General features: G+C 49.4%; 1 protein-coding gene across 1 annotated transcript in view; it reads right to left on the reverse strand.

Moving 5' to 3' along the window:
• Window positions 1-13,909, reverse strand: part of LOC306895610 (NACHT, LRR and PYD domains-containing protein 3-like) — a 183,581-nt gene that overhangs the window by 157,597 nt on the left and 12,075 nt on the right. Inside the window, exons 3-4 of the mRNA XM_079458980.1 lie at window positions 7,322-7,414; window positions 505-609 (exon numbers count right to left, since the gene is read on the reverse strand). Coding sequence (XP_079315106.1) covers window positions 505-609; window positions 7,322-7,414 — 198 coding nt within the window. The remainder of the gene's footprint in view (window positions 1-504; window positions 610-7,321; window positions 7,415-13,909) is intronic.

The following is a 13,909-nucleotide window of genomic DNA, read 5'->3' on the forward strand; positions in this document are numbered from 1 at the left end:
TGCACACGCACATCTATAAAACACTCGCAGATATAAACTCTGCACACACACGTCTATAAAACTCTCGCACATACATATAAACTCTGCACACACACACGTCTTTAAAACACATGGGTCTGTCATGATTCTGCCCATAGACCAGAAAATGAAGACAAGAGAATGCAGAATCATGACAGAACCCCCCCTTAATGAACACCCCCTGGCGTTCACCAAGGGAGCAGACTAACGAGACAAGACTGACTGGGAAACAGACAACATCCAACAAAACATGGTATGCAAAATCAGGGGCAGACAATAAAACATGACAAAAGGGTTGGGGTGGCATAATAAAAATAACAAACAAGGGAGGGGGAGTTGTTGGGGGGGAGAAGTCAATTCAGCATTTGCACGCTGTTACTGACAAAAACAGTTAGTGATCTTTTTGCGGCACAATATTTAAATATGCAAGGCCAGAGTGACATGTCATTGATGCTTTTTGTTGAGACCTGAATACTTTTAATTTACCTTTTGGTAGCTGATGGTGTTTCTTCACTGAAGTTTGGTCTGTTGTCTTGAGAATGATCACTCTTCACAGACACAGAGCTGATTATAGGGGATCCTGATCTTTCACTAATGACAGAAAGAGAAAAGACACTTAATTTGAAGAGATCAAATTATTTTATAGTTAAAAAGCTGATAATAATGGCTATTTTTGCTAAAAGTGAGCACATCTTTCTTTGACAAATAAATAAATGAACCTGTGATTGAATTTAATTGTTGTTTGCATTGTCAGGTTAAAAACATAATCAGAATCAGAAAGAGCTTTATTGCCAAGTATGCTTGCGCATACAAGGAATTTGTTTTAGTGACATAAGTTTCCAGTACACAGAGACAACAACACACAGACAAAAAATAGGCAAATAAATAAGTGTATAAACAATTGTGCTAGAAATGATAATGAAATAGGATTGAGTAAGATGCAGGGAATTACTAGGATGGAGGGGTAACAAATAAATATAAGGATATTGCACATTTTTATTGCATAAGTGTGGAACATATAACTGTTCATGAGGTAGATTGCCTGAGGAAAGAAACTGTTCTTGTGCCTGACTGTCCTGGTATTTGCAGCTCTGAAGCGCCGGCCAGATGGCAAAAGTTCAAAGATGGGGTAACTTGGATGTGAGCGATCCAGAGTGATTATTTGAGCCCTTTTCCTCACTCTGGATGTATACAGTTCTTGAAGGGTGGGCAGGGGAGTACCAATAATCCTTTCAGCAGTCCGAACATTTCTCTGTAGTCTTCTGATGTCTGATTTTGCAGCTGAACCAAACCACACAGTTATTTAAGTGCACAGTACAGCCTCAATGACGGCTGTGAAGAACTGTTTCAGGAGCTCCTGTGGCAGGTTAAACTTCCTCAGCTGGCGAAAGCAGTACAACCTTTGTTGGGCCTTTTTCACAATGGAGTCAATGTGATTGTCCCACTTCAGGTCCTGAAAGACGGTGGTTCCCAGGAATCTGAATGACTCCACTGCAGCCACAGTGCTGTTCATGATGGTAGTAGGGGGAGTGAAGGGGGGTTTCTTCTGCAGTCCACGATTATATCCACTTTTTTGAGCGTGTTCAGCTCCAGGTTATTAAGATTGCACCAGAAAGCCAGCTGCTTAACCTCTTGTCTGTAAGAAGACTCGTCACCGTCCTGGATGAGGCCGATGACTGTAGTGTCGTCTGCAAACTTCAGGAGATTGACCGAAGGGTCTTTAGAGGTGCAGTCGTTGGTGTACAGTGAGAAGAGCAGTGGGGAGAGAACACAACCCTGAGGGGCACCCGTGTTGGTGGAGCAGCTGTTTGACATGAATTTCCCCAGTCTGACTAACTGTTGCCTATCTGTCAGAAAGCTGGTGATCCACTAACAGATAGAGCAAAATAACCTCTGGGAAATGCTAACCTTTTCTAAGGGACAAAAATTATTCTTGGGGAAACGTCTCGGTTACGTATGTAACCTCTGTTCCCTGATGGAGGGAACAAGACGTTGTGTCGAAGCCGACAGATGGGGTTCGCCCTTGAGAACCAGTCGTCTCTGACTATTTTGAAAAGGCCAATGAAATTGGCGAATGAAATTTGCATGCCGGGCTCCGCCCCCGGATATCCGGGTATAAAAGGGGAGCCGGCGTGCTCATTCATTCACCTTTTGTGCTGAGGAGCCTGAGAGCATCTCGTGACTGCTGCAGCGGACGGCTATTGTCGTGGCAAGAAGGACACAACGTCTTGTTCCCTCCATCAGGGAACAGAGGTTACATACGTAACCGAGACGTTCCCTTTCTGTCGGTCTCTCGACGTTGTGTCGAAGCCGACAGATGGGGTTCCTATTGAAAACGCCACGGCACTAGCCGCGTCACAATCTCCAGCGAAGCGACGTTGACTGGCCTAGCGACGTTGACCACCTAGTCCCAAAGGCTGGCGAAGCGACGTTGACCACCTAGTCCCAAAGGGGGGCGGCGGAACTTTGGGCACATAAGTCGGCCGGGGTCTCAGGATCACGTGAGAGTCACCGGGCCTGAATTTTGGCAATCGGTGGACACGGAATGCTTGCAGGTGCCTCACCCTCTGGATGGACTCGAGCCCCAGCAGGAGAGCCAACCCCCTCGCAGAACGAGGAAGGGGCTCTCGGCAGGGCCCGAAAAAAGGGGACCCACAGGTCCACCTTAAGGTCCGAAGAGGGTACGGGGCGCGGACGAGGCCTTAGCCCCTCGCGCCCTAGAGGAACCTAATAATCAGGTCATGCCGCCCCAGAGGCTCACCAGCAACTGGTACGTGATAACCGCGACAGCGGGTACCCACGTTCCAATGTGGAAGGGGAGATTACTCCCCAGCCTCTCCTGCAATAGGACAGCACGTTCCTGAGCGAGCAATTCCGCGGGTCTTCTCCTCGAGAAGAGCACCAGGACGAGAAGGGGCGCCACTTAAAGGCATCCAGCCTTGTGGGCATGGCCCTTGCCTGAGTGACAGTCTCCACCACTGTGGGGGTAGGTCATCCAGGAACTCCTCGTCCCATCCAGGAGCCAGACCCAGAGGCCACAACGTGTCCATCCCCTGCGAGTAGGCCCTTCGCCAGGGGATTTGGCCAGGGGGAGTTGTCGTCAGGAGTATTAGCTCCGAGGACCAAGTGTAGTTGGGCCCGTAAGGCGCAACTAGCAGCACTTGATACTCCCACCCAGACCTTGCACAGGACCTGCGCAATGAAGCTCACTGGGGGAAACGTAGTTCCGTTTGTCCCGCGGCCAGCTGCGCGCTAGGGCCTCCGTGTCGAGGGGGGAGCGTCGACCAGGGAGTGCCCAGCGGCACTGGGTGGGGTTCAGGGAGGCAACAGGTCCATCTGTGCCCGCCCAAACCACACCCAAGCCGGCCGCAGTGGTGGAGTCGTCACTACCTACGAGGTGTCAACTGACGAGAGAGCGCTTGGCTGTCTGGTTCAGGACACCCGGTGGGCGTGTGATATGCAGGGGCCTTGCCACCTGCTGTCTCCACCAGGGGTGGAGTCGTCACTTCCCACGAGGCGTCAACTGACGAGAGAGCGCTTGGCTGTCTGGTTCAGGACACCCGGTGGGCGTGTGACATGCCGGGGCCTTTCCACCTGCTGTCTCCACTGGAGGCTGCGCGCTAGGGCCTCCGTGTCGAGGGGGGAGCCTCGACCAGGGAGTGCCCAGCGGTACTGGGTGGTGTTCAGGGAGGCAACAGGTCCCCTTGTGCCCGCCCAAACCACACCCAGGCCAGCCCGCAGGGGTGGAGTCATCACTTCCCACGGGGTGTCAACTGACGAGAGAGCGCTTGGCTGTCTGGTTCAGGACACCCGGTGGGCGTGTGACATACAGGGGCTTTGCCACCAGCTGTCTCCACGGGAGGAGGCGTTTTTGGGCGAGTTGCGATGACTGCAGCGAGCGAATGCCACCCTGGGGTTTAGTACGCTACGCCGGTCGTGCTGTCCGGGCCAGTATGCTGGCTCTGCACGAGAGGCCAGAGCCTCATCAGTGCAAGCAGGACAGCTAGCAACTTGGAGGCAGTGATCTGCCAACGCAGGCGGGGGCCCGTCCAGCGACCCGACACTGCACGCCCGTTGCACACCGCACCTGCACCCCTTAGGGAGGCGTCTGTCATACCACGACCGGCCTCAGGACCTGCTCGGGGTTAGGATGCGACGGCACAGGCGTAATGACGATACGCCTGCTGCCAGTGCGCCACGCTCTCCAGGGAACTCATCTCTGTAGTCAGTGCTGTCGCGGTCCCATGTGCATCAACCCGAGGGGGACAGGCCACCCCCGAGGACACCATGCCCAGGAGCCTCTGAAACTGATTTCAGGGGACTGCTGGCTGCTGCCTGAAAGTTCAAGCAGCTCAACACTGACTGTGCGTGCTCGTGAGCGTTGAGTTCTCTACCAGGAAAAAGGGGAGCTCCGCGCCAGGGAGAGCTGCCCTCTTTTTCCCGGCTGACCCGTTACTGACATGCCAGCCCCTCGACAGTGCCGAGGGAACTGTACATGAGAGTATGCGGTCAGTTGTCATGAACCACTCCTGGCGTCTGACAGACACCAGGATGCGTTTCTGCGCCTCCTGAACGGCACCCTTGCAAGGTGCTGCTCAAGGTATGCAGCGACCCCTGGTTTTGAGGATGATGAAGTGCGGCTGTAGAAGCCACTGGACATCTCGGCCGAAGGGACGGTTCGATCGCCTTCGCCAGAGGGGTGGCAGCCCCGGCCTGGAGCACGGGAACATCCTTGCCTCTGCTGAGGTAAGAGGATGCCCGAAGTCCGGCGGAGGTCTGGCGAACTGGATCGAATGCCGAGATGGACCACACTCCCAGCCACCGTGATGGTTTGAAATGCTAACCAAGCACCCAGGGACCTCACAGGGGGGGCTGCCATCTGCTTCATCAACCCGCGGGGGTTGGTTCAATGACTAGCAGTGCTGGTCCCCCGGGGGGAACGGCTCCGCTAAATCACCTGCCAGGCGATGGCGCAGCTCGACGCACCGTCGAAGCGAGAGTGCTGAGGGCTGCTTTATACTCGTCATTGCGTGCCGCCACGACGCAACGTCGAGTTGCCGAACACCATCTTTCAGAGGGTGAGAGCGGCTGCAAGTGGGACCCAGAGAGAGACCTCTCCTTGTGAGAAGGCGGGCACTAGGCCCCCGAAGGGGCCCAGAAGGTGTTTGGGACACGGCAGGGACCGCCCCAGTCCGACCATCCAGCAACCCAGGCTGGGTCGGGCCCGATGGTTCAATCTCTCTAGGTGGTCCTTCTCTCTACGTCTTCCTCCGGGGGGCCACCTGCGGGGGCACCAGAACCGGAGTCGACGCTGGAGAAGGCCAGGGCTGCTGGGGGCAGACCACGTGCGAGACCTCGACGGCCGAAAGGCGGCCGGGTCACAGCAGGCCGGTCTGTTTCTACACTGTCAAAAGGCTGCTGGAGCAGTCCTTGACAGCGCCACCAATCAGCCTACCTTGCGAGAGGGGAGTCGGGAAAAGTGGCCTTTCTCGACATCGCCCCCCTGCGAAAGATTGAGTCCGAGGCATCTTTCCGGGCCACTGATGTGGACATCGTCCGATCCAGCCTGCGCTGCCACCGCGGTCCCCGGAGGGCCAGTCGGCGGCAGCACTACTTGGGTCGGTCTTACCCTGTGGGGCTCTCTTTAGCGCCCTGGCCTGCAGGATGGCCATGGCGTAAGAGTGGAGGCAGCTTGGCCCACAGCACTGCCAGTCTCAACACCAGGGATGTCGAGACCTTACATGCCGTGGACGGTGAGTCTAGGTCAAGCTCCCAAGGTGGCCGCCGTCTGCGGATACCCGCGACCGCATGCTCCACCCAGGGTGCATTGACATAGTCCCTAGCCGCCTCCCCGCCCCGAGGGAAGAGAGGGCGATAGAGCCAGCTAGACGAAAAGCGCGCCGAAGGGGACGCTCCAGGTCTTACTGAACTCCTTATGCAGCTCGGTAAAACTTGGCACTTGAGCCGGGCACGGCTTGGAGTCGCGCCCGGGCCCAATGTGCGAAGTACCCAGCCGCGAGCACCAGGGCTGCGGCGTACCGCAAACCGGCGCTCACGGCGGTCCGAGCGAGCATGGCTGACATCTTGACGTCTGCTCTCACCTGTGCTCGACCTCCCGAGGGAGGGAGCTTCAGGGAATCGCCAGGGTCTGATGCCAGCAGGTCGCGCTCCGATGTTGCAAGAGACACCTCATCTCCATGGCTCGTGTCCGAGCGCATGGCTGAGGAATAAGATGGCTTAGGACCATCCTTGGGGAACTGCTAAACAAGCGAGACGGGGCGCGAGCGGTCCGCGAGCCGTGGCTGACGGGTTAACGCTCACGATAGTCCCCACATCACCCTCGCTGCTCGCCGCCGCTGACGGCAGGGCCGTAGCCGCTGCGGTCACAGAACGGGAAGCAAACGAGGTGGTGGCTTGCTCTTGACAGAACATAGCCACCGTGACGCAACGTCTGAATAGCCATCCGCCCGCAGTGCGGGCAGGACGAATCCACAAGGCTGCCACAGTGGTCGGACCCCCGAGCACTTGCGGCAACCACCGTGTCCGTCCCCGTCCTCGATGAGTGTACTGCACCCAAGAGATCAGCAGGCAATGCCACGCTGAGGAAATTGCTCTTTTAGAAAAATACCTCAGGAACTGCCAGGACGCCCAGGGGAATCTCCGCTGCACCGCGTCATAGAAATCGGCAATTCGAAGAATGTCATCAGATGCGAAGGCTCCGAAGAACAAAAGGTTCAAAAACCGAGAGTTTCTTTCTGTTGTTGGCCCTAAATTGTGGAATAGTCTCACAGTCCTTATCAGAACTATATAAATTTTTTAAGTCTACTCTTAAAACATATTTCTTCTCCTTGGCATTTAATATTCTTTGACCTAGTATGCTATGATGAACCTTATCCATTTTACAGTGTGTTTTTATAGTCTTGTATTCACCTGTTTTGTCTTGCAATAGTTTGTACAGCACTTCGGTCGACTTTGGTTGTTTTAGATATGCTTTATAAATAAACGTTGTATTGTATTGTTGTAGCTGTGTTGCTTGGCACCGTTGTACAGATAGCTTCAGTTGAAGGTGAATCTCTTTTTAGACAGCGTGCCAATATCAAGTCTTCTTTCGTGCTTGAATGAACAAAAACGTACAACATTTCATAAAGCACATTTTGTCAAGTACCTTAATAAGCACAGACTTCAATGAGTAAAATAAGTCTTAAATGAATGCATAGAGTTAGGAAAATGGGAAATGTGTCAGATAGTACAGGTGGGTCTTAACAGGATTTCATTACTTGCAGTGTACACTTTTTTTACTTGCCTTTCAGTATCTGGAGGTGTTTTTTCACTGAAGTCTGACATTTCTTCTTGGGATTGGTCACTCTTTACAGACACAGGTGATCCTGATCTTTCCCTACAGAAATTAAACAAAGAGCAGAGAGATAAACATTGTATTAAAGGAAAAACCTTAGGGTGTACTCTCACTAGGCAATCTGAACTGTACCCGAGCACGTTTGACCCCCGGGCATGGTTCGTTTAGCAGTCCCTGGCTCGCTTGGAAGAGGTGGGCCAAAGCACAGTGTGATTATATGGATTTTTTAATTTATATTTCAGCATTTAATGCGTGGTTAATACATCAAGAAAGTAAGAATAAGAGCTCTTTTTCCACAACAAACTTACAGTATATTCTAGGGGTGTCCCCTACTAAGGATTCATTCGTAAAACCTTTTCTCATAATACTTTAAAGCCGCGATCGAAATACAGAACATCACACAAATATATAAAAGAACATACCTAGAATACCTAAAAAAATACCTGCCTAAAGAGAAAAAAGAACACACTGACTGCAGACAGGATTTGCATTTCACATTTTGCAAAATTAAATTAGATCGGCAAAATTGCCTGTGCCAGCATGCTTAAAGTGCAGCGCAACATCAACACAACAAAAAACATTACTTTATAGAATAAAATTAGAAATATATATTTCTAATAATAAAAAAATAAATAAAAACAAAATCAGAATCAAGTCACAGGAAGCATAATAAATGTGTGCAAAATGCCAAAGTGCAGGGGAACATATATAAAAAAACACAAGCCACAGTTAAATTAGGTAGCCCTGAGTGATCAACAAATAAAATTAAAATAAAGAAATTATTACAACAACGAAAGTTTAGCCAGAATTGTGAACTTTCTCTTTATAACTGCCGCAACAACAATAAACGCTAAACCTGTTTTTTTTTTAGCTAAACATGTTCACAGCAAATTAAAATAGAAACGGCTGAAATGTTTGAAAACACTTGTACCCTACCCGATCGAAAAAAATCCAATCTTTCACTCTGCTTGTGAGTCTTTTCAAATTGTGTGCGAGGAAAACCAACTTGTTAACGTTGGCCGGCAGCAGTGCGATCCTGGTTTTACTGATAATAAATCCAGTATTGGAGAAAATTCTTTCTGATGGTGTGGAAGTAGATGGGATGCTGTGGAATCTCTTTGCGGCCCTGGACAGTTTTGGGTATCTCTCCTCATTCTTTTGCCACCATTCCAGTGGTCCTGTTCTGCTTTTTGTAGTGTCCTTTAAATAAGCCCTTATCTTACTGTCCCCTGGCTGTTGCTCCTCTTCATCACTGGACTACAGCATTGACATCACTTGGTCTTTCTCTTTTTCATCGTCAACCTAGTGTCACTTTATTGGAGGTTTGCAGGGAGGATATTAGGTGGGAGCAGGAGGGCATGTTGGGCGGGGCAAGAGGTCACAGTCATTTTCTCCCCTCTGCACATGGTTTTCAATACGGCGTACAGTGTGTTCGTCCGGGTGTTTGTGACTCTCCTCAGTGGTCTGTGACGGGTGAGTTGAGAGAGATGTTAAAACTGCAGCAGTTAGCTTAACTTGCACAAAATGTAGCTCGGTTACAGGACCCCTTTCAGCAGTCTTGTATTCAACCTTGTTCATTTCGTAATGGTCCGGTTATCTGTAGATGGTGTCACAAACCGGGCAATTTTACGCTGGAGTGTGCCAGGGAGCGGGTACTGCCTCGGGTACCTGCTTCTAGTAGAGAAGACACTAGGGCCGGGGAGTTGCATCATTCAGGGCCGTTATCGGAAAACTAGTTCCGCCGAGTTGCAGAGCCACAGCTCGGTGGGGGAACATCGGCTCAGATGTGTTGCATATTCTTGACCCCATGTTAAATTTGATGTCCCCATGACCTCATATTAATGCTCTAATGGGGGGCATTTCAGTACCGTGTTTGATAGATGCTAGGTCCATGGTATCTACTCTTACGGAGAGTTGTTTTTGAGCCATGGGGACAGGAACGCCTTAGAACCTGTCAATGTTTGAAACTTAAGACTGCGAACAGACTTTCCATTCCTTAAATAGGGTATATGGAATTAGATGTTGAGCGTTGCAGGAAATTAGAACCAAATTGTGGTGTGCTAGTAGATAAAGTCCCCCCGGGTGGCATGTGTGCTAAGGTGCCTTGAGTTTTGGGGATGATAGTACTGGGTAAGTGTTACCAGTGGCTGTTGGGACAACACTGCCCCTCTCTGTTTGAGTTTCCACCAGTAGTGAGTGCTCCCATCCCTGTTGTTCGGGCATTGCAATATTGTCATCAAACCAGCACTCTTCCTCCAGTTGAAGAAACAGGTCTGGTTATGACCTGCGGTCCTCGGGCATACTGTATACCCGGTGGCACCATTAAACTGGTAGCGGCAACTTGTTCGGAGCAGTATTCCAACGTTACTGCACTCCTTGAACCTCCAGAATTAGGACTACCCATGGGGTTATTGATTTCTCCTGCCTTGTTCCGAAATGTTAACGGCACTGTGTATGTTCCAGTGGTTAACGTAGGGATGTTTTGCTTTTCCCTCGCCGAATAATAGGTACTTTAACGAATGTGAATGTGGTCAGTTTGCCCCCAGGTGTCACTGAAGTGAAGTCTACATCCTTTAGGGTGTGGTCTATTGCTCCTCTGAGTATTCCAACTGTTCCAGGCCAAATTGATGCGTTGGATTTGTCCCTCCTGTCCAGAGAGGAGCAACGTAAGGTTAAGGCTCTCCTGGTGAAGTATGAATCGTTTTTTTCTGCTTTTGAAGGGGATTTGGGGTGCACTAATATCATTGTACATAACATTCCACTGATAGATGACACCCCGGTTCGACAGCGGTATCATCGAATTCCCCCATCTGAGTATGAAGTGGTGAGAGTACACATTATTCAGTTGATGGCTGCTCAGGTAGTGCGGGAGAGCTGCAGCCCCTATGCCTCTCCAATTGTGCTAGTAAAAAAAAGGACCGTAGTCTAGCATTTGTGTGGACTACCATCTATTAAATTCTAAAACAAGGAAGGACGCCTTTCCATTGCCTTGAATTGAGGAGTCGCTGGACGCCCTGACTGGTGCCCGCTGGTTTTCCATTCTTGATTTAACCAGTGGGTACAATCAGGTTCCCATGTCAGAGGGGGATAAGCCAAAAAACCCTTTTTGCACCCCATTCGGGTTATTCGAGTGGAATCGGATGCCATTTGGGCTCTGCAATGCCCCCAGCACGTTCCAGCGACTTATGCAGCGGTTATTTGGTGACCAGCAGTGTCAATCATTACTGTTGTTTTTGGATGACATTGTTGTGTTTTCTTCCTCTGTAGAGCAGCACTTGGAGAGTCTGGAGATGGTCTTGAGCCGAGCGGTTTTTCAGACAGAGGTGAAGTATTTGGGTCATATTATATCAGCCCGGGGAGTTGCAACCGACCCTGGTAAGATTGAAGCTGTGGCTCAGTGGCATGGTCCATCTAACGTCACTGAATTGCGCTCATTTCTTGGATTTGCCAGTTACTACCGGCGTTTTGTGGAGGGGTTTGCTAAATTGGCAGCCCCCCTGCATAGGCTGGTGGCTGAGTTGTCTCGTGAGAAACTTCTAAGAAACGAACTGAGTTAAGTTTTGAGGGTGCTTGAGATGAGCAGTGTCAGTTGGGCTTTGAGGAATTAAAAGGGAGGTTAACCACGGCCCCGGTGCTTGCATATGCAGATTTCTCTTTGCCTTCCATCCTGGAGGTGGACGCTAGTCATGGAGGGTTGGGAGCAGTCCTCTCACAGGAGTACGAGGGTAGGGTACCCATTGCATATGCAAGTCGCAGTCTCAGGCCCACTGAGTGCAATATGGATAACTATAACTCCATGAAGTTGGAGTTTTGTGCGCTCAAGTGGGCCATGACCGAGAAATTCTGTGTGTTGGTCTTTAGGGATAATATTCCTCTCAGTCATTTGACCTCGGCGAAACTCGGGGTGGCAGAACAGCGCTGGTCTTCCCAGTTGGCGGCTTTTGACTTTGAGATCCGGTATAGATCCGTAAGGAGTAATACGAATGCTGAAAGGGAAAGAGGGGTTGCCAGCGGAAACCCGCCTGTTCAGCTGGGACAGGTTGGTGACAGTGTCTATGCACAATTACTGAACCCCGATGGGTGTAGGTTTGAGTGGATCATCCTTCCTTTCTTTTGTTATTTTGTTTGTTTTGCATATTGTATCTTGTAAATTGGGTAACCATATGTGAAAGAACAATTATAATTTTGTTTTATAATTTGCTTTCTTGTGTTTCAGGCACTGTGAGTCCGAAGCAGGAGGGCTAGTTGGCATTTTTGGTGGTGGGTCCGGATGCACAGTGTGTAGTCTACAACCCATAGGGCTTGATCTTGTTTGACGTGTGTGTGAAGTGTAGTGCACGTGTGGGGGCTCCTTGACGATCGATTACGCTGGTGAAGTCTGGCACTAGCTCGTCCTGCTTCTGGTAATCTCGAGTCCTGATAATATTTTATTATTATTTTGTGGTATTTATGATTGAGCCTAATTGCCTTACATACCAGGGACCCGTTTCAATAAGGAGGTTCAAGCAACACTGAGTTAAAGTATGAACTCTGAGTTGATTTACTCAGATAATCTCTACTCTGAGTTTTCTGTTTCAGAACAGCTGGTTTCAATGAGTTCAATCCACTCTGAGTAAGTTTACTCTAGGTTACACGCGTTCATCGCGGCTTTAAAAAGACATCATTAATTGAGCGAAGATAACACGATTCACCATGGCAACGCCACGTGACAAAAAGCGCTCCGTTTATTTCTCGCCAATAGAATAGGAGGCACTGTATATATATATATATACATATATACCTAAGATTTTTGTCATGTAGGTGCAATCCTTCTGCAATAAAAAGAACATGGCAGCAGCTAAAAATATAATATAAAAACATCCTTCAGTCTGGTGAGTTTAAATGCTCTTGCTAGTAGGATGGGAAATGTTTGATATATTTAACAAACTGGCCTTGAAAGTTATGAGGACATGAGAACCGAGCACTGTGGCTGTAGAAGACAGAAAACTGGCCATGCTTGCCCCTGCTCCAGCTATGTGTAACGGAGGCCAGCTAGTGAGGAGCTGTGCAGTGTGTAAGCCTCACTCCCCGACCAACAGAGACGCTATAGGGACAGACGCAATAGGGACTGCGGTCTTTAGCCTCCTCGTTAGAGCGCCCGTCTCTCATTCGGACCGACGGCAGTTCGAAGCCCGCGCAGAACTGGGCGAGTGGGACCTTTTAAATGTGCACCCTATCACAATGGGAAATCCTTAAGGGTATTTGAATTATTATCTAATTCCAGAGGTGGCAGCAAGACCACATTTATTTGATCAGCCTAATTCAGAAAGACGTTCACCCTTCACCTGCAGTCCTATGAAACTCCTCTTTGATGGCTCTCACAGGAAACTTAACACAAATGTATAAAAAGTGCTTGAGAGCGATGCACACTTTTCTTACTGCTCTGCATACAGTTGCCTTGCTAACGTGTTCTGCATCCCCGGTGTTATATAGAAAGCTTCCAATCGTAAAGAAACGTAACAGAGAATCTGCTCAGATGTAAGAGCGCGACCACGACGAGTTTGGTTTGTGATGTAAGGATGAAGCAGAGTGTGGATATATTTAATGGACTGTAAAGAAAAACGGTATCGCTCAAATAAATAATCCTCCGGATATGATAAAACATCCAAACGGGGCTTCACCATATATACTCTCCCGACGTAAATTTAACTCTCTCTGAATGAACAGACGTCTGTGTAACTTGTGCGCGATTAAGGAAAACGAATGAATAAACAAACGGCGAAGGCAATTCAACACCGCTCGCGCTTCTAAAAGGGGCGGAGATTGTAACAAACCTCGGGTTAGTGGAATAAAACCTGCTCCTGACCAGGTTAGGTTCACAGAGTAGGTTACTATGGTTACTCACTCTAAGTATAAGATACCTTGATTTCTGAAACGGGCTTGACTTACCCCGCGGTCACGGGTTTGATATACCTCGCGTTCTGAAACTGAAAACCCAGAGTATCCCGTTTTCTGGGGTTAACTAACACTGAGTTTGCACTTACCCTGCTTTCTGAAACGGGTCCCAGTATTGTACGTTTGTTAAATAAATACTATTTTGTACTTTTCTGATACCCACGTATCAGGGTCTCTGTGTAAAGGAAAAACCAAACCTGTGTGTCCTCATTAGGATACTTCCCTGGCTTAGTGACCAGGGTGGCGTAGTCGACTCTCTTCCTCCTTTGACTCTTTCTCTCTCTCTCTCTTCTTGCTTTCTCTCCCTGTCTTCTAGTTTCTTTCTGCCAAAAGCCTACTGTGCGCCACACATGCAAGTCTGTAACTGGATGTAACCACTTTGAAATCTTCAATTCAAAGTTGTATACGATTTACCACCAATCTCCAAAAAATGCCCGACTGCTCCATGATGCTGCCACTTATGTTAACATCTCACTGATGAAGATTGAGCACATTTTCTCCATTCGCTGGGTTGACAGCAGTTTCAGCACTGTCAGAGCTGTTTGGCAGGACTTTCCAGCACTTGCCACACAACAGCAGAATGGTTCACTGCAAAAATGCAGT

Source organism: Barbatula barbatula, assembly GCF_947034865.1.
Source record: "Barbatula barbatula genome assembly, chromosome: 6".
In the NCBI taxonomy this organism is placed as follows: domain Eukaryota; kingdom Metazoa; phylum Chordata; class Actinopteri; order Cypriniformes; family Nemacheilidae; genus Barbatula; species Barbatula barbatula.